The sequence below is a fragment of the Rosa rugosa genome, chromosome 5, assembly GCF_958449725.1.
Source record: "Rosa rugosa chromosome 5, drRosRugo1.1, whole genome shotgun sequence".
Lineage (NCBI taxonomy): Eukaryota > Viridiplantae > Streptophyta > Magnoliopsida > Rosales > Rosaceae > Rosa > Rosa rugosa.
Window position 1 is genome coordinate 4,869,401 of NC_084824.1, and position 21,122 is coordinate 4,890,522.

General features: G+C 38.1%; 2 protein-coding genes across 2 annotated transcripts; both read right to left on the minus strand.

The window, feature by feature from the left end:
• Window positions 1–4,742: 4,742 nt before the first annotated feature.
• On the minus strand, window positions 4,743–6,299 carry LOC133710105 (zinc-finger homeodomain protein 11-like). Its single transcript, XM_062136095.1, has one exon. It carries the CDS (start codon window positions 6,176–6,178, stop codon window positions 5,051–5,053), a length of 1,128 nt encoding a protein of 375 aa, XP_061992079.1. The 5' UTR covers window positions 6,179–6,299; the 3' UTR covers window positions 4,743–5,050.
• Window positions 6,300–16,026: 9,727 nt separating this feature from the next.
• LOC133710484 (uncharacterized) lies at window positions 16,027–19,637 on the minus strand. Its single transcript, XM_062136559.1, has 8 exons — window positions 19,501–19,637; window positions 19,066–19,337; window positions 18,542–18,613; window positions 17,927–17,988; window positions 17,268–17,424; window positions 17,083–17,163; window positions 16,894–16,983; window positions 16,027–16,672 (listed from the first exon to the last, which is right to left on the minus strand). The coding sequence occupies exons 2-8, from the start codon at window positions 19,333–19,335 to the stop codon at window positions 16,550–16,552; spliced, it is 855 nt and encodes a 284-aa protein (XP_061992543.1). The 5' UTR covers window positions 19,336–19,337; window positions 19,501–19,637; the 3' UTR covers window positions 16,027–16,549.
• Window positions 19,638–21,122: the final 1,485 nt, after the last annotated feature.

The following is a 21,122-nucleotide window of genomic DNA, read 5'->3' on the forward strand; positions in this document are numbered from 1 at the left end:
ACTACTTGCTTCTTAGTTTTCTCTAGTTGTACACCAATTGAGGTCTCTAGGCGACTAGGTTTACTTTTCAAACGAGAGGTTTTGTAGTGAGGATTTGATCTCCTGTATGTAGGCTCAATAAGTGAGCGCATGTGTTAACAGTGAGGGTCACCTGTCCTTTGTCTGTTAGCTTATACCATGTATGATTTTGGTGTAAGACAGCATTTGATGTACGTGTCTTCTGGCCATGGATAAATGAATGAAATTATCTCTTTTTCTCAAAAAAAAAAAAATAATAATAATAATAACAGATACTAGAAATACGAAAATAAGAATGGCTTAGACTAGGGAAATTGAAATAGCAGTCTCTGCTACAGTTGTCTAGTATAACTTTTTATCTCTCTTATCAAATTATACACAAAATATACCCAGAGCGGAACCAGGATTTGAAACCGGGGGGGGGGGGTCAGGCCTTACTTTAGTTCCGCCCCTATATACCAACACCATAATTCTAAATGCATGCCATAAATGCTTTACGGTGAAAACCTGAAGAGATAATTTCAAAGTTGGATTTGGCCCTATTGGGATTAGTAGAAGAGTACTTTTCACAATCATGAGAACTCTGAATGTCGTTAATGTTGGATGATTTTGTGATGGTGATGCGTCCATCGAAATCTATTTTATTGGGAAAGTAAAAAAAAAAAAGACCAACTAGGTCAGATGCCCAACTGTTTCCTCCTAAGCTGTATTAATTGAAGTGAACTGATCTCCGCACCTTTGACATTGTTAGATTACTTGGGAAGTGGCATCCGCAATTTCAGCAGTGGCAATTCAAACCTCCAGTCAAGGTTTAATTCCAATTTTCCTAAATCTCCCACTCCGAAAGCAACAACAAGATTTTTAACTCCATGCCAGCTGCCATACTCAGTATCGATCTGCACTTAAATTGTAACAAAAATGAATCAACAACAGCCTTTAGCAATCATCCACTGATCGCAGCAATATATAGTCATTCAAGAAAACATGATACAATACCTGCGGCAAGTTCACACTTCATAAATAGGTAAGGTTCGGTCGCGCCATTGTAGGTCATCTGTGTCAAATTTGGGACTAGTGAGTTCGAAAATTTTACGAAAGAGAGATTGAGAGAAGAGAATCCAGGGAGTCTATGAAAGCAGAGACACAAGCGCTTTAAGAAAGAGAGGTGGGAGAGTAAGTGAAAGTAATTGACGTTTATAAAACAAGTGAGGCTTCGAGTACGTACTTACGTACTGATCAGTTATTCAGTCAAATCCATGTGAGTTTGCAGTAGTTCTGCAGAGCATCAAATCCTGAACTTGAACGTATAGAGTCGTTCACATGAAAGCTATGAAGCTATGAAGGGCAAATCTGATTACGGTCAAAGACGCCTGCTCAAAGATGTACGGACGGTCAGGTATTGAGAAATCATGACCATAAATAAAAGGCTAATGGGTGGGTTCTTGACGTTGGTTCTTCACTGCATCATATCCGTTTGTTCTTCCATATACGTTTCTTTTTCTATGGGCTCCAGCGTGAGATTTTGATGGCCCAGAGTGAAAAGCCCAATTATCTGCTTGTACGTGTAAATTATTTTGACGGCCGTAAAAGATCTCCAATCCTTTCTATAATTACTTACATATATATACAAAGTAAAATCACTGTATCACACTATGACAAATTATTGGTTTTATCATCCAGTTACGTCAAACGAGCAGTCAGTTTAGAAAACCATAGCAGGGAAGTTTGAGAACTCATGTCAGATTTATGATATGATTTACATGCTGACACATTAGATTGTTTTTTTTGATATATCAAAAAAAAAATCTGAATCCGGGTTTAGAAGAGAAATTCTCAAATTTGAATCTGAATCGTTTCCAGTAATATGGTTCATTTATTTTTAATTTTTCTATTAATGTAAGACATTTATAAAATAGCAACCAAATCAGTAAACCTTTCCTGATTTTAATACCATAATTTCCATTTATATTTGATCTATCAGATTACTTATATGGGTGAACAAAGAAAATTATAGGGTGGCAATAGCCGTACCCTTACTTATATTTGTCTAATTTAGATAACAACACGGTTTTTTTTTGTTAAAAAAACCCTTAGCCCGTCCATCCTTACATATGCTAGTGAGAATCAAACTCATCTTGGATTTATAACTTTACGTATAGGTCACAGATCACAGCAACAACACGGTTATTAGTAAAGATTACTGCATAGGAAAAAATTTCAATCATTATTCTCAATTGCACAAACAGATTTCAAGTTTAGATAATTCTCTCAACAATGACAAGAGTACAGCTTTATGTCAACCTATAATAAGACCTAAAGGTAAACTTATCAATTAGAAAAACTGCATATAAACTATAAGTTTGTAAACGTCACTGTTAACCTAAACCCTAATTTGACTAACAAGCATTTCCTTTTCTTCAACTTTTCAATACATGTTCCTAAACCTCCCGATCCAAAAACAATTAAACTGTTATCAATTCTATAAGCCATTCTGAATGGCTACAATAAAGTAAACTAACCTAATGCGATCCCTTGCATATCATTTCATGCTATTTAGAAAAGAAGAGGTCACACCGTGAGAGCAATATATATATTGGAAGTGAGCCTTTTTTTTTTTGAGAATGAATATTGGAAGTGAGCCTTAATCCTTGTAACATGTAGAATTTGTGAGCTTGAGGTTCTCACAAAGTAGGTTCCAATAACATACCTTTAGTCCAGCCAAAGCAAACCACATCTTTTGTATTTCATCATCGCCGTCGCCATCGCCATCGCCATGACCATGACAAGGAACAGAAGTTAGGGTTAGGTGTAGGTTACTGAAATGATTAATTACTTCTTAATGGCATCCCACTTCTGATAATCAGACCATTACACATAATTGCAGAATGCAGAGCCAGTTATATAACTACACGTGGCCTTTCTGATAAACATATAAAACCTAAATCATGCTTTTGAAATCATAGAATATCCGAGTTTCTATCGCAGAAAAGAATAAACAACAAGCTGATATCGACGCGTGTGTATAAAGGGGCGGTGGATGGTGGATCAAGCTCGATGCTTATACAAAATCATAATGATTATTAAACTGGATTAGTTTAATTCTTTTCAGAATCAACGACGATCATCATTCCTAAAAAGTAAAAGAACAAAACAATGCTTGCCGTTTTAATCAGCCAACCAAAAAAAGGAAAGCTGGCCGTTTTTTTTTTCATGTTCTGGGCACTGTTTCCACTACCTATTAAACCTTTGTTTAAGCAAATCCCGGTAAACGACTTGCCTTGAAAGCCCAGGGTATCTGTATAAACATTTCTTAATTATACAAATGCATGCAAGCATGACAACACATTCGATCTCTAATACGTGTTTTGTCTGGGTCCATTCCCAGGCCCGAACCAGTTTATATTTAAACCGGAACTATTCAGTCTTCGAATCCAACTTACTACTTTTATACTGCACAACTCTTATATTATTAGTACTTTTTATATCACATTCTGCATTTCTACGTTTTTCTTAATATAATCTGATACCAAGAACAATCATGAAGGGGGGCGCTATAGTTTTATCATCAGAGGCAAGAAATCCGATAAAATAACGTGGAGGCAAATATATTATTGGTACTAATGAGAATAATTCTGAAAATGCCACATGTAATATCATCAGCTTGGTAGTTAGAGAACTTCATATAATGATACCTGCATAATTTACGCGTTGGTCAATTTGGAACATTCGTCTAATTTTTGTTAAATTTGAATACATGATGCGTTCATGACTATATATTTTTTGATTAAATCACCGTAATAACACCTGTAGTATCAAAAATTAGGGTAAATAGTATGTAAAAAAGTAATCTCATATATATTCAACTTGAAAATATGAATTGAACAATTGATTGTTCAACCCGTGAATAATATTATAGAGATTAGCTTTTCAAACTCAAGTAATGTGAGTACTTGAATCAGTTTATTTTTCAAATACATGTACTTGAGACTCAGGTCAACTTTGATCTAATTGGTTTTTATCCACTAACACAAATGCTAGTTTGCAACTTGCAACTCAAGTCTGGTTATGATGGAATTTTGTATTGCATTTTCTTCTCCTCATCAAAAGAAAACTTAAAAAATGACAACAATGTACGTATATCATTTCCTCATGTGCCCTAGCATGCAAATTATACAGTAGATCGAGTAAAAGCGTGCTGGTGTTACAAGAGGTTAGTCAAGTACGATATCATATCACTCGAGAATCTAGAAATGTGACGAGAGTTTATATGACCCAATAAGCTTACCCATAATATTATATAAAATTTGTTGCTCGGTACTTGAAAATTTTAAAAGCTACTATATAAAATTTACTTGACGTTAACCCTAGAGTAAATTAATAACAACACGTTTGCCTCAGTCAGGGTGCACCAAACCCCCATGTCTCATCTAATCTCCATCAAGACCAAGACCGTTTTGGTGAAAGAATTCAATACACTTCGAGCAGAAGCAGGTCTACCCTTAAATGAATAACAACAAAATAGCAGGATGACACAGTTTTAACAAAATTTCGAAAACGAAAGGTGGAGGGATTATATTAAGCATATCCACAAACCTAAAAAAAAAAAAAACACAAGAAATGAAAAAATTCCCTAATGTAGAAAGTTAAATGAAGAAATTCCCTGATATAGATAGTATCCCTTTATAACTTTATTCTTAGGATGAATTTCATTGTCAAACTAAGGAAAAAAATGACCAAACGTGTCTGCAAATCAAAGAAGGCAACTAGCTAGCTTCATATATGATGCTACTAATTAAGTAGAAATTACTATGCCAAAAAAAAAAAAAAAAATTAAGTAGAAATTAAACTTGAATTAACAATGATTAATTCTTGTCTTTAACTGTTAATTAGCCTCTGTTCTCTTCCTCAATCCTCATTCCTCACCAAAGCACTAGTCAGTAAACACCATTAACAAGCTACCAAGAAAACCAGTAAACAAAAGGAGCATCGAAACATCTCCAAGCTCTCAAGCTAACTCTAACTCTCATTGATTTCAAGACGAAGAAGAGGACCCATTGTTGGAAAGATAAAACCTTTGGTGGTGGTGATGATCTCTGCTACTTTCATTGTGGGAGTCGATAATGACATTCACATTGTTGTTGTTGTTGTTCTCCTCAGCAGTGGAATCAAAGCTAGCTCCTCCGCCGGCATCACCGCCGTCGTCACCGTCATTGATCAACCCGGCCGACGACAACAACCTCTGCTTCTTCATCATGTGGTGCTTGTTGTTATGCATCCAAACCTTAAAAACGTTCCGACCAATCCCAATCTCGTCGCAGAAATCCTCGACGAACTTCTCTTCGCTCCTCTGCAGTTTCCAGCCTAGTTTGTCAGCAAAACAGAACATCTTGTCCTTCTGCTCCTGGCTGAACTTGGTCCTCGATCTCTTCCTCCCCGTCTTCCCAGCCGTCGGATTCCGGACCTTCTCATCCGACGGTGGTGGCGCGGTAAACGCGGCGGAGCTGAGGGCGAGGAGCATCTGGGAGGGTGTGCCGAAGAAGGAGGGCGGCACGTGCGAGACCGGCGGCGGAGAGTGCGGGCTCAACGTGGTGCTTGGGCCCGGGCTCGTGCTCCGGCTTGGGCTCGGGCTTGAGCTGTGCTGAGCTGGCGGCGGAGGAAGAAGGCGGTGGTGAGGAGTAGGGCTGACGAGAAGGGCCTTTGGAGGAGTGAACGCGCGTCGTTCGTCAGGCGCGTCGCGGCGGTGGAAGTTGCGGTGGCAGCCGCAGGCGGCGCATTTTAGCGAGGTGGGGTCGGCGGGGTTGGAAATGGGGCTGGGGAAAAACTCACCGCAGCCGTCGAGGGCGTGGCCGCCGAGGCTGGCCGCGTGGTTCTTCAAACATTCTCGGTACACAACCGCCGTATGAGGCGGCGGAGGAAGTGGGTGGTGGGGCTTGAGTGGGCCGTTGTTGAAGGATAAGGACCTAAAGGCGCCAGATTTGGGGTCTGATGTGGGGATGAGCTCAGTGTCTGTATCTGGAGTATTGATGGTGGCGGTGGCGGTGGCGGTGGTAGAAATGGGCTTAAAGTCCATGAATTGGGTTGGGAATCGGGAATCAAATATTAGGGTTTTGTTAAGCTCAAAGTTCTCTACAAAGAATGGGGACCTTTTTGTCTTGGTCATGGAGAGAGATTCATAAAGGAGCAAACTTTGAGAGCTCACCTAAGCTTAAGTAAGAGAGATGATGATGCGGGAGCAGGGAAATATATATATATATATAGATTGGTAATAGATGGGGATTAAACTATTAGTAAAGTTAAACCACCAGATTATGCACTGAACAAATCGAAAATAATTTGCAAGGATTAAATTGTCACTGCCATATTTAAGGGGCTTTAATCGGAGCTTACGTATGAATTTGTTGGAAGCAATAAATTTCTTTTTCATGGAAGTCAGGGATTTAAGTTCTGGGAACCAGCAAGCGAATTGGAAGAGAAAACGTGTCGATGGGGGAATTGGTGAGTACAGAAGGACATTTTGAGCAGTAGCAGCTGGAGCTGGACTGAGCTAGCTCTGCGTATTCTTGCAGACCAAGACAAAGACTGTGGCTTTTTTGCCACAATGCATGGAAATTCAAATCTGTGCTCAGACCATTTCGTACGAATCCGGCCATTTTTGATTTTAGAGGTTCCTGTTTTGAAATTGCTTCACAATTCTGGAGTAGCGTGCACTACACAGTATTATTACGTAATGGAGTCGTATGTGTATGTGTATTGTCTGGAACCATATATAGCTTAGTCTCCATACAATCAACCAACGATTTACGGAGTACTACAGAACTCTCTAGAGAGAGACGTACAGAGAGGGAAATTAGTTAGTGTAATTAATTTATTTACTGTTAATCTAATGATTAAGGGCAGATTTAATTAGTGGGATAAAATTGATGATGGGAAATTGGCACCACGTTTGGAGTTTACTTGATCTTTCAGAAACACAAGTCAGGCTGCTTAATTACAAAGCAAGTAAAATCAATCAAGTCATTAGGACTTACTACCAAAAAAGAGAAAGAGGGCGAATTTGAATTAAGGAGATTAATTGTCGTTTATGGTTCATCTTCAATCATATAATTGTGTCTTATCCTACGACTTGCAATGCTAATTAAGCTATGGGCCCAAGAATGTTATGAAGCAACACGCCATGTTTAATCGGCTTAATATTCATCCTCTTGATCAATTAATTCTCTTTCTCATCCCCCATTTTGGTTGCAATTCTCATTTCTTGAAAATAGTCAAGTTAATACGCGTGTATTAACTATCTAAATAATCCTCTATGCGATCATGTTTATGAATCCGAATCATAAAAACAACGCTTCAAACTATTAAATTTGATACATTCGATCATCTTGAAAACTTTAAAATATCATGAAAAAAAAATAAAAACAAAGGCTGGATTACCCTACACCCTAAAGTGCAGATCAAATTAGCTAGCAATAAGAATCCAAAACAAATCCTCCAATAAGTTAAGACGTGATGATTTTTGTCCTTTTTTTTTTTCTTTCTAATCCTTAATTATGGTCTCTAAAGAATCCAAGAAAGCAGAAAGAATAGAGCTAGCCAGTAGCCACATGAGATTTGCTCAGAATTCTTCCCAACTGGTCGAATGCCATGGAATTATATGAAATCAAATCCATCATATAAAAATTGGATTGTTAAGTACATGAAATGTCTATTAGCTAGTGATAAGTGACTTGTACAACAACCCTGGCTAGTGTTATTAGAGGAGGAGGAGGGGGAGGGAGGTGGTGCATTAAGTCAAGGAAGTGTTAATAATGACTGGAAAACAAGGTTCTGACAAGGAGGTCGTGGTCTAGCAGCATGCGCAATGAAGTGTTGACACAGGCTAAGGCTAAAGCTATCACTCTATACTACTGTTATATATGTCGTCTTGGCTTTTCCCATTACTAAATTTGGCTTCCAAGTTGTCCTCTTTGCTCTGTGCAAGAATCAATTCCAATCCCCCTTTAATTTTTTTCTTTATTTTTGATTTTATCATAACTATCTGTTGATTTTATCATAACTATCTGTAAATAGAAATGGTAGAGTTATTACAACACTATATTGGGATATTACCCCAGGCCCCCATCTTGTATAGGCATAAATGGACAGATAATTTCTGAGGGAATGGAAGTATAGGGTTGTCAATTTCCATAGCATGATTTGAAATCTGTACAAAAGAAACCAAATTGAAAGTATGAGTTTGCAGACCTTTCCGTGAAGGAAATAATTGATACTTATTTTGAGTGAATTCGCAAATATATAGCGCATTTTGTTCATTAAACGAGCTCATTCAAACTCGTTTATTTGGGTAGCACGTACAGTAGTGTCACGGACTTGACAAGAATTGATCGAGTTCTGATGAATGACTTTATATATATATTTGATATATTTAACAGGCCATGACATGATACGAATCTGAAATTGATTTGGTGCTTTGTTATAGTTGGTTCTATATATGCAGTGAAGAAATTGACATCAATTAATCTCAAGAAAGTATGCAGAGTGAGTGGTGTTAGGACCACAGTCATATGTGGACCATGAAATATTTATCCTGCCAGGCAGGAGGGAGGGTAGATTACTTGAAAAATTATGGGTGGATTAGATCGTAAGGATGAGGATCAGCTTCCACCTAAAAGCATTTATGTTCTTATTTCATATATATATATATATATATATATATACACCAAATATTACACAATCAAGATAAGACCCGTCCCCCAATGGTGTGTGAAGCTAAAGCTAAACAAATATCTTGCCGCAAAGGTGAATTACTATATGGATAAGCATTATCCTTAATAGAACAGAATATTTGCATATTTAGTTGGTCTTCTTTAAGTTTTCCCATAATAAAGCGTCCCAAAATGCAGCAACACATATAATCTACGTCTCTGCTTCCGGAAGATTAGAAATCAGGAATCGTTTTCAGATATTGGATTGGTTTTTGCAACTGCATGCGTACGGAGACCTGAGTCTTAACTCTTAACCATTCAATTAGGTAACTTGTACATGCATCTAGATAATGGCTCTTTTTCGTGTCAAATCATGTTAAATCTCATCTTTTATCAATAATGTTGATCTTAAACGAACTAATATTACTACAGGTCGTACTCACCAGTTGCATCATCCCCCAATGCCGAGAATATGAATTATTAATCAAGCAAAAACATGTATGGTTGTCTAACAATGATGAGGGTGTTTTTGCTAATTAATTAGCATACAAATGACCGGAATCAGGTGGCCGGATTAATGTTGCTTAGCGCTTAGTTAACGCTATGATTGATGTCGCTTACAGCATCACATTAATTAATACAGAGAAAACTGCAATGCAAACACAGATCGAGAAGAGGACCAACGTACGTACCACTCCAGAAGGCAGAAGCAACTCCTCCACCACCTTCTGGTTTGCTATGCAATATGCTTGAAGCATTTTGTGTTTAATTAAAACGTCATCGATCAAATTGCTGCTTCTAGTCAAAGAAACAAGACGAGTGTGGGCTATTAAAGATTTGTCTATACGTATAGCCGCAGTGGATCTGATTCTCTTCGAATTCAATCTTCTTTAATTTGCTTGCTTGATCGATCTGAATCGAATTTCTGGTTTGTACTTCTTCTTCTTTATTCGTGCTCATTAGGCGGCGTCCATTAACAGTCAGATCGAGTAGGAGGAGGAACTGCTAAGAGGCTGAGAAGGTATAAATATATGCGCCCCAGATCGATTCCATATTTTCAACTGTAGAACGATCCAAAGTGGCCATAGCATGTGTGTGTGTATATATATATATACTATTATTATTATTATTATTATTTTTTAGCAAAAAAGTCATCCCATTATGTAATTTAGCAAGCAGTTTAACTTCTATGGGGTCGACAGAAATAACCGTTCCGTATAAACTACTACAAAACCACCCCTAATAAAAGAGCAAACAAACTAGTAATCTCCTAGCACACACACATTTTAGGATTAAGCCTAAAACAAAGAAAAGTAGAGCCCCGAAGAAAATAAATTGATAACGAGGTCTCTCTTTTCGTTGCGATCTCTCCACTCAATACAAGAAAAGCATAATCATATTCCTCTTAAACAAAAGAGGAATAATGATCAAATGAAAAATAAAAAATAAAAAGCCCAGAGACCACTTGTAAGCCCAATAAGCCCAGATTGGAGAAACCCTAGCTAGCAGTCTCCACCAACGTTTCCCAGCCGCCGGCAAAGATTTTGTTGTCCACACCACAACCATCAATCCGACCCAGCACCTTCATCGTTGGCAAGATCCAACGCACACTCAGAGATGGCACTGCACCGGCCATCGCCATAACCACCGCTGGAACTGAAGACCACGTCAACCAGAGACCAGCCCGAGGCAAACTACCGCCTCCGCCATCGAAGACCAGATACTGCGCCAACATGAGCCAAAGACAGCCAATTAGACCTGCCCCGAGATCTGCATCACTACCATCATTGGAATACAACGAGGAATTTGAGAAGAAGACGAAGCCGTCAACCCACCAAAATTCACTATTCAGACGCACACAGCCCAACCACCAAGCACCACCACCTCCAATAGAAGCAATCTGGCTGCCGCGCCACTCGCTACCATCACCATCGATCGACGGATCAAGAGCAGATCCTTCCTCACTATCAAGAGGTCCACCAAACCAGATTTGAACAATCAGAGTTCTAATCCCAATCCCACCAACATCAGCAACATCGCCTCCTCTAACCGAAGATAGAGGTGGACGAAGAGATTTGTCGCTGCCGCCATAAGAATAGAGAAGCAAGCGATAAGTTTTGTCGCCGCCGCTCACCGAGGAGACGAAACGACAATATTTCTCTCTATCGAGAGAGAGAGTCAAAGCCATACAGAATAGTATTAGTTATATATATACTTTTTTTTTTTTTGAAAGGTGTATATCTATACTATTATTAAGATAAGAGAGTTTGTTAGTCAAAATCAAAATTTTTGACAGAAATGATCTTAGAAGATTGAAAAACTTTGAGAATTAATTAAATCACAAGGACAATTATGACATTTACAAATATACTTTTATTATAAAAAAATAAAAAATAAAACTCACAACCCACTTTTTACTCCCAGTATCTTCTCTTTGTAATGACGGTTTTCTTTTTTATTTCTGAAAAAATAAAATAAAAAATATTTGCACATGCAGAGCATGTGTGGAAAATGACTCGTATATATATATATATATATATATATATATATATATATATATATATATATATATATATATTTGACAATTAAGATCCAATTTTTGTAATGGTCCGTCCTCAAAGAATTTTTGGGAGAGAAATGTTAAGACTACGCTACCCAAAAAAAAAAAAAAAAAACATGGGATGCTTGTGTGAGCATTGGTGGTCGAGATTTGAATGAATTACGTAACAAATAAAAACTATTGTGGGAAATACCTTCCGAGTGGGAAATACCTTTGCTGAAGAGTAGGACGTCGCAAAAGGGTTGTTGGGTATCATAACCCTTAGAAGCTCCAAAATTTAGGCGAGCAAGGTTAAACTCCTAAGTCCTAACTATCAAAATTTAAAATAATATCTAGAAGAATAAGAGTTCATAATGTGATAATGACGAACTTTCATTGACAAAGAGTGTATCGGTGAAACTTTTATTTTCAGAGAATATCTTTATATATATATATATTTCTTTGTCTCTGTAATTAAAATAAATATTTTCGGCTCCCACTCCGAAATATCTTCCTCAAAAGAGCCCGTTGTCAAAATTTAAAAGAAAAGATAATTAAAGGGACCTCCAACCCCAATCGACTAACATAACCTCCAAAATAATTCAGCCCACAATCCAACCCTGCCCAGCCAGTTGAAGCCTTATAATGGACCCAAAAGCCCATTATTGTGCCCGGACTGCCCAATCAGTTGGAGGGGCCATTACCACTGCCACAATCAGCATCACTTTCACGGCCGTCATAGCTGCAAGCCCAGGACTCCCATCAGTGGTGATCATAGGTAAAAGCTTTGAACTATGCAATATTTTACCAAATTGGTTCTTGTAGAAGCATAAAGGAAAGTGCTTTGGTCTCTTTCAATTGCTATGAAGCTTCCTTACCCAACACCAAAAGAAGAATGAATAAATATTTAATGTAGCTTAATGCTGTAGTGAATATTGTAAAGCCAAGATGATGTTAATGACGTTAATTGGGTACAAAATTTTGTAGAATATTCTGTAAATATTTACTTTCCTTGTATGTGTAGATTAAGTATCCTGTATAATTGTAGGAGATATTTTCCTATTAGGATTACACTTGTACCTCCATATATACCTCCTCTTTTGGAGATGAATAATTATACAAACACATCCAATTTTTATATTCAACTTGGTATCAAAGCAGGTTCAAGGTATAACATTTGATTTAGAAAGCCCTTAAGAACCGGAGGATTACAAAAGAATTTCACTATGATCTGCAAGAACTCTAATACTGATGTGATGCAAACAGAAACAGAACATTGTACTTCAAAAGAATCGAAAATAGAAAAACTGAAAACAACTATATTGTTTCTTTCAAATGGAGGCACCACTATACACATCTCTGCTCTATTGTAAAAAAAAAAAAAAAAAAAAAAAAAAAAAAAAAAAAAACTCTCATGCAAGATAGAGAAAAAGACCAACCAACCAAGCAACCCTCAGAAGATTTCTCAAGAAAGCAGAAGCAATTGACCAGCTTCTGGTTTTCTCTGCATTGCTTGAAGCTGCAGCTTTGTGTTTAATATGTCAGCTTGCTCCTTCTACTCAAAGAAAAACAAGCTGAATGTATTAGCTAAGCCCGGTTGTGGATAGGATCTGATCCTCTTCTCACCTTTCTTTTGCTTGATTGATTTGGATCAAAATTCTTGTTTGTACTTGTTGAATTCTTCTTTCCTGTGTTCATTTCTTCAGTGACGACAGCCTTAAGAATCCGATGATGTTCTTGATTCAGTCTTAGCGCAACGCCTATACTTCGATGGCCAGAAACTTCACTTGGTTGAAATACTAACAACCCAATACAGATAGCAAGGATAAACACTCTATGATTACTCGACACCATGGTTTGATTTTTACAAAAACAAACAATGAGAACAGTTGTAGTATCTTCCTTTGGTTTGAGTATTGAGACCAGTTTGTAGTTTCTAATGGTATGTTCCATTCCTGTAGACATAAGCAGGCTATTTATGTCTTGTTGGGTTTAGGCAGCAGGGGCTTTAAAGTGTAAAAGCAAAGGAGGGACCCAAAACACCAAGAGGAATTTTAGATTCACCTCAAATCATAATAAAGACTGCAATCTAAGCAAATTAAGGCTGTTATTTCAAGAATCTGACATGACATGGATGATGAATAACTAAAGGTATATTTGAACAATACCCTTGACAAGCCAAGCATCTTTTTTCATTTGTTTCCCTACATCCCTATCATTTGCCTTGCTTTTGTCTCTTGGTCTCTTAGTACCCACATGCCACATCACTAGTGTATGCTTCTTATGTGTAAAAATTTAACATCTACTTACTTACTCAAAGTTTAACAGCTTATGATTCTTCAATTTTAACTCAGATTGTGTTCTGCTCTTAAGTTAACTACTACTTTCTGGGCCTTTAAGCTCATAATGTGAGATTTGTAATGGGGGTTTTGTGGTAAAATACAATTCCTTTCCTACTAAGAAAAGGAGGGTACGTTTTGTTTTTTCAAATAGGAATATATGTGACTGGGCAGACACACTACTCAGATGCTGCAATAGTTGCAAGCAAGACATGCATATAAAGAATAGGAGGAGAATTAAGAATGGGAAATAGAGCAGAGAGCAGATCAGAGCAGCCAACAAAAGAAACAAACACTTGCTTTATGCCATTTTAAGATCTCCTCCCTCATCCACTTTAGACTCTTCCAAGCTCTCTTCCCAATGAAACTAAAAAATAATTGAGACCAGTACTTGGTTTCTTGTGCTAAATGTGTTTCTTTATGCTTTACTTTGCTCTTCTTTGGGTTTGGTTGGGTTGCCAATACTGATTAAACCCCCATTCAGTTTGCAACTCCAACTTTTTCTTTGTAACTCATTGTTTAATGAGTATTGCGTTTATAATAGTATAGATCACATGCAACTTGGAACATTCTAAAGCATAAATTCCTACACTTTAATCGAATGTGAGAGACAATGACATGTAGCCTTAGGATCGATTGTGAATGCCGACTGGTCACTGGTCATGGTCCAAAGCAATCAAATCTCACTCAGCTTGAATGGTTTTTTGTTAATGTGCTGATTCTTTGCTTTTTATCCCCCAACTAAAGTGAAAAGAGCTAAATGAGTTGTAGCTTTCTACTCCATTTTTCTCTCCATAAGGTTTAAACCACCCAAAGGAGGTTTCACAAACCAAGCATCACAGAAAACAAGAACATACTCATCCTCCATTAACATTTGCCGCATCAAGAACATGTTCGATCTCTTCCAATGTAACAAAATAACTCGATGTAGACAGAAAATACGATGCCATATTAAGTATTGCTAAAGCCAATGGGATCAAGGTCTCAAAGTTTTATTGAGAAAATTTGGATTCCAAAACCTCCGGGTGTATCCTCCAACAGAACCAAAACTTGTAAGGCTAGCTGTGCCTTCAACTTCAAGTTCCAATTGAAGCCCTTTTGCCAAATTAAGACATAAAAATGCTAGCTAGCTGGGGCCTTTTGCTTCTTTGGGTACATATATATCGTCGTACGGCTACGTACTAAGCTGCCAAGGTAAATCAACCAATGCAACTAGATACTTATTCTTTCATTGTTCTTACTAATCTGGTGAATGTGGATCCCATCCCACATCATTTTAACTAAAAAGCACAAAGAAAATTATGTTAATAATTCGAATTAAGGCTTTAAGTATTCTCGAGGTTGGTCTTAAAGTTGTGGCTTTCTATACCTAAAGTTTAAACCCCCCAACTTAACTGTCTCGGTGCAATGACAGCAATGTTCATGAGGGAGTAAGCTACCAATGGCAATGAGTACCAAAGCAAATTTAAAGAAGATAAAGAGGAAATGAATAGTATTTTAACTATTCATTGAGTAGCATAGCCGATCTTTGCACAATAGCTTCTTCTTTCTCTTTTCTTCTTTTCCTTTCCTTTCATCCTTCAACATTTTTATGTTTAAAGACAATATTCATGGAGATAATGACAATGAAATGTTCTTGGCCTATTATTCATCACAAGTTGCTAAACTTTCTGTTCCCTGAGAAATGCCGACATTTCAGTTCAGAGGAGTACTATTCCAGCATGGCCGGGAGTCCTTCGCGCTCAGGCGCTCACCATGCCCTACTGAACTTTGACACAGGAGAGAAGGTGAGTGCAGATGGCGCTCCGATAATTCGAACATGATCACATTAGGACGCTTCTTCTTGATAAACCTATCTTTAGGATAAAGGTACAACAAAACAAAGGTGGGAACTGCAAACAGAATGTCCCCAAAATATATGCTAAAGAGAGATCGGAGCTTTCCTTTATGTACTTTCCGATCATTCTTCTTGGATCATAATCATACCAAGAGTGTGAGAGAATATATGCTCCCTTCTTTATCAACAAATCCACTGCCCCATCCTAGTCTGGGCCACTGCTTCATGAGATCTATAATGAATCCAAGATCCTATCTTATAAACAATACCAAGTTAACACGGTTCTTAAAGCTACAATCTAAAACTGCTCTTTCTGTAAAGAGTGAACTGTTCTAAACCTGACCAAGTTCATCGGTACAAGCAGCATTTCACGTTCTGAAATTCAGAGGATGAAGACAACAATTCTAAGAGCCTCAGCAACAACCTTGCAAACACAAACTTGATTTGGTTCCGGCTTGAAGCAAAGCCGAAAAATGTTTTTGGAGTATAAAGACAGGCATCGATCATGGGGGATGCCGCGGATGCATATCATAATGCATGACGATGGCAACATTTGTGTCATCAATCATATCCAGAGCCAAATGACAAGAATTACGGAAAATAATTACTGAAGCCTTTAATGAAATGGAAATTGGATAACAAAAAGTATAATACAAAGTAGGAATTACAGCCAATAAATCAAGTTGAACAAGACAACCCGTTCCAGATGACAACCAGCTGTGGCAGAGGTAACCGGAATGAAAATAAATATTTCCTTTTTCTCTGGTTGAATGAAAATAATATAAATACATACATATAATACATGACAACCAGAGATGGAGGTAAACTGGGAAGCCTTTTCAACAAGCCATTTGACAGAAGTCCACGCAGCTATAGCCTTTTCTGTTTTTTTTTTTCTTTCTATTTTCTCTTTTTATATTTTTAGAAAACAATTGTGATTATAATGTTTCCATTTATTGTTCACTACTTTCCGCTACTCGCCCTCACCATGGCACAGAAAACTCTCCAGCATTCTTCCAGACTGTATGAGAATTAGGCAGTTTCTTGCTGTGCAGTCGTTCCGGGGGGCCCTGATGCTACCGCAAACTGCAGACCCCTCCAGACTGTATGAGAATTAGGCAGTTTCTTGCTGTGCAGTCGTTCCGGGGGGCCCTGATGCTACCGCAAACTGCAGACCCCTATGTTGCCCAGATTGAAGAACAAAAGCAACTTGTGTTGCTGCCAACGCTGCAGCTTCCTGTTTCACACAATATAACGACAGAAAAATCAAGGAGAAATCATCAACACAAATTACATGGATCTTGTTGCAGTTTAAAAGTGTTAGGTTCTGTTTTTAAGTTGATATCATGGAATAGACCATGTAATAGTGATTAGCATGCAGCAATATAGTTATAAAACTTACAACAATGAAAGTTACAAAAATTAACATCTAAAAGTAGAATCAACTGACATACTAACCTGTCTTTGCTGTCGACGCTGCAAGATACTGATGGCCCAAGCCATAATGTAGCAGGGCAAAAGAAATCCAGCCGCTCGAAGCAAAAAGAGCTACAGACATTCATTTCATGAACTATTAAATGAGATTCATTTAATACTGAAGTATCAGGTGGGCGAGTTAATAGAAAATGCAAGTTAAAATCCACTTACCGAGAAAATAGCAGATGTATCATCACCGGAATCATCATCTGTGACCCTCAATGCATGTCGCAAGATCAGAAGGGCCATTAGCTGCCAAATGCAGTGAATAAAATTCCAATTAAATTTATTTATAATCACACGAGGAATTGAAATATGGAAAAGAAATTTTTAATCTTGAAAAATCAAGGGCTTACAATTAAGGCAGCGGATCGGAAAAATGGAGCCCCATTACTACTTGAAGCAGCATACTCATCATATTCAGTATCCAGAAACTGACGTTCTGCTTCCGTAATTGACAAGATGCGTGGATCGTCCAAACTCAAAGGAGACCCAGAAAGTGTCCAGCCTCCTCTGTAGGAAACATCCATAACCGAAAGATAATAAGACACGTGCAGAAGCTTATACTGTCTTGCTTATATAATTGGCAAATCACTATAGAAAAATTGGATCCCAGTAATAAACAAACAAGAATACAGGAGAAAACGCTGTAGGATTAAAGTTTAGAAAGTAGATAATTTAGTTGCAGTCCAAGAAACCCTAGAGAAACTCTAGTTATAAAAAGATAAAAGATAATAGAGTACCTACAAAGACGCATTACATTAAAACCTACTATTCCTATTTCCCAGCCCTACGATCATATTAAACCGTAGTCCTCAAAAACGGGAAAGGAACAAATCCCTAACAAGAACTACTACAACCCTAAACTAAATTGGAAAGCCTCTTGGATGCTCCTGCATCAGAATGAGAATGACAGAAGTATTAACTAGCATTGTTACCAAACATTAAAAAGGATATGAAAAGCATAAACATTACCGCTAAAACACAAGGTAAACAAAAATAAAAAAGGACTTACATTTCAATAGTAGTTTCATCAGGATGTGGACGAGGAGGTGCAGTGTAGCCTGGTTGGTAAGGCTGTAGATAATACAAAAGATCACCGTGTAAGCTGGACAGGAAACAAAGAAGTAATACTTGAAATGATTTAAAAACTTCAAGAATAAGTCAGATGCAGCAATATGAACTGCAAAAATTCAGACATCCGGTTTACTCCAAATATGATCAAAGAAAACAGAAGGTCACCTACTTCTTCAAATTCAAAAGGATAACTTATCTACACAATGTTGAATGAAAACAGCAAAAGCATACTTAGCAATGATATCTAAGAACCATGTGCACAAATTTATGCAAATGACTTTCTATTCACCTGTTCAAATCGAATTTTCATGGATACAATCATGGCCCTGCGGTATCATTTAATTCATTAAGTCAAGGTTCATCACACCCTTACCATGTCACATCATAAATCCATATGTAACTGTCATCCATCCTCTCAATACTAGTTCAGATTCCTTTCGGAATGGGGCAGCCCACTCATTCTAATCGGAAATTAGGACTTAACTTTTCAAGAACAGTAGCCAAGAAAGTAAGAAAATCTAATAAAGGCACTCATAAGATTCGAGGAGCCTACCTGATGGCAAATTTCACAAGTTATATCTCCTTTCTCATTGCACCAATGCTGAACACACTTCCTATGAGCATACTGAAAAAAAAAAAAAAAAAAAAGACGGTTAAACTCATTTACAATTCCATCGGAAACACATAACAACAGATGTAACTAAATTTTCAACACAGATAATGAGATTATATTTCACCAACAATAATCAAAAGAAAAGAACGGAAGACTATAAAGCACTAGTTCATCCCATATTTTCTCAGATAATCGACATTCACCAAGACACTTGCAAATAAATTGCAACATTTCTTTCGATTACATCAATGAACAAACAAGGAGGCCGAACAATTAGCACAGAATTTGAGAGGGCATGTCACATTGACTTGATGCCCCTAATTCATGCAAACATTTTCAAGTTTTCAATATCCTCTCTAACCACACGAAACGACACCATAGCTTATAGTCATGTCAAATCAATTTAACTCCACGACGACACAAATTGACCATCAGATACAAACTCAAAACTTATATGTATTTACCTTGAGGCTGCCGCAACAGGCACAAGGAGTTTCCAAATTGTTGACGCTATCCTCATCCTGGCAAATGCGGCACTCCGCCGTCTGAATCAACGGCTCCTGCTCCTCCTCCTCGCCGCAGTCGCCCTCCGCCGCCGCCGACGAGCTAGACGAAGGTCCGGCCTCGGTCTCCGGCGGCGCCGGGTCCTCCACTGCCGCCTTAACGTCGGACGGCGGCTGCGAGGCCATGGGCCTAATGAGACGGTCGACGTACAACACTATGTGATCACTCATTGCTATAATTCACAGAAGAAACCAACAAACAATAAGCAAAAATCAAAAGCCTAATTACCGGGTCAAATTAAAGCCCTAGAAACCCAGGATCGCGCTGGGAGAGAGCACAGCGCGGATCGGAGGTTTCAGAGAGAAAGAGGAAGCGGATTTGGGAGAAGCGTTTACCTCCGAATTTGGAAAACTGCGCTTTGAAAATCTCGGGGGGAAGAGAGAGAATTTCGGTTCGTCTTTTTGGATTTTCCCCAAAATACCAACTTCAACTTGGCTGCCTTTTCCCAAAGTTGGGAATTGCTATATATAGTGCGAGGTGGCTTTTATCCTCCCCTCGGCTTCACCGAACGATCCCGGGGGCATTTTCGTCAGTTTATTTTTCCTTTGCCGCGTAAACGACCCGTTCTTTTATAATTGCAATGCACGGGTGTGTGTCAGTGTTACTGTTAGTCAGCGACTTGGTGCAAGGGGTAAAATTAGAGACATTCTATTTCTTGTCCAAGACGTTGCACAATATGAATTTTCTACCTCATTTACATTCTATTCTATTGTTTGTTTAGTTTCTAAGTTTTAGTTTGGAGAGGATTGTATGCACCAAGTGCACTGTCGGTTATTTTAATCTCTAAAAAAATAACAGTCACTCATCTAATCCACCCATTTATATATTTTAATATCAAAAAAATTACATCCATTCATATTGCAAGTACCCATGCACTGACGGTGCATGGAATACACTCCCGTTTTAGTTTTTCTTGTAATTTCATAAACTCCATTTTGAGTCTTATCCATCGAAGAAGACAGACTTCAAGACTGAAACCTGCCATTATATAATAATGGAAGTGTGATTCTTGATGACAAAAGTGAATAATGCACAAAAGTAAATGACTTCGGAGCATTAGAGTAATTTTTTTTTTCCTTCAATTTTTGAACCAACCAATTCCTACACTTTGAAGACTTCCACCATCGTAGTCTTATGTATTTGCTAGTCTTTACTTATCCAAAAAAAAAAAAAAATTGCTACTAACAATTTTTCAAATTGGAGGTCTGGTAGAGAACATGGTCACTTAAAATGGGTTGTATGATTAGCCCCCTTTTGATAAATTTGGTAGGATTTGACTGGCCTCTGCCCTTTGTCATACAGCTAAGATGGGTAGTTCTTTAGACACCAAGGAAAGGATTTGGGTACCACAAGGCCCAAGGCCTAGACACGTCCAATTGAAAGACGATGAAAACCGGAAAACGAAAATTACGTTGTCAAACAAAAATTAGCCTAGAAGGGGCGTTCGTACTTCATTTTTTTTTTTTTTTTTGAGAAAAGGGCGGTGCGGCAGCCCTCAAGCCTTGATAGCCTTAATTAAAGAAACTGTCGAATACAAGGGGGGGACATTGAGCCTAAACCCCTGATTACAATAAGTAGAATATCCTGAAATACTATCCTGAGTCTCTACTAAATGCTTGTACTCAACAAAGCACCAACTAGCAAAGAGCGCTCTACTGGCGACTCTATTTGCTTTAACTGCATTAACGCAGCGGTGATACAACGGAAAGATAACTTGATCTGCAACCCGACTGCAGCAAAGCATAATTACCATACGCATAGCTTTCCCATCATAATGCCACTGGACACTACATCCGGTGACACATAGTTTCCCTCTGCTACTAAGAGGCAGCGACCATTTGCAAATGCAAGGAACTCGTCGCCTACCTAGAGCAAAACAGGCACACAAGGTGCAATGACTGGCACACAGGCCACTGGCACACAGGCCACTGCCTCCAACCAGAACACGGTTGGAGCT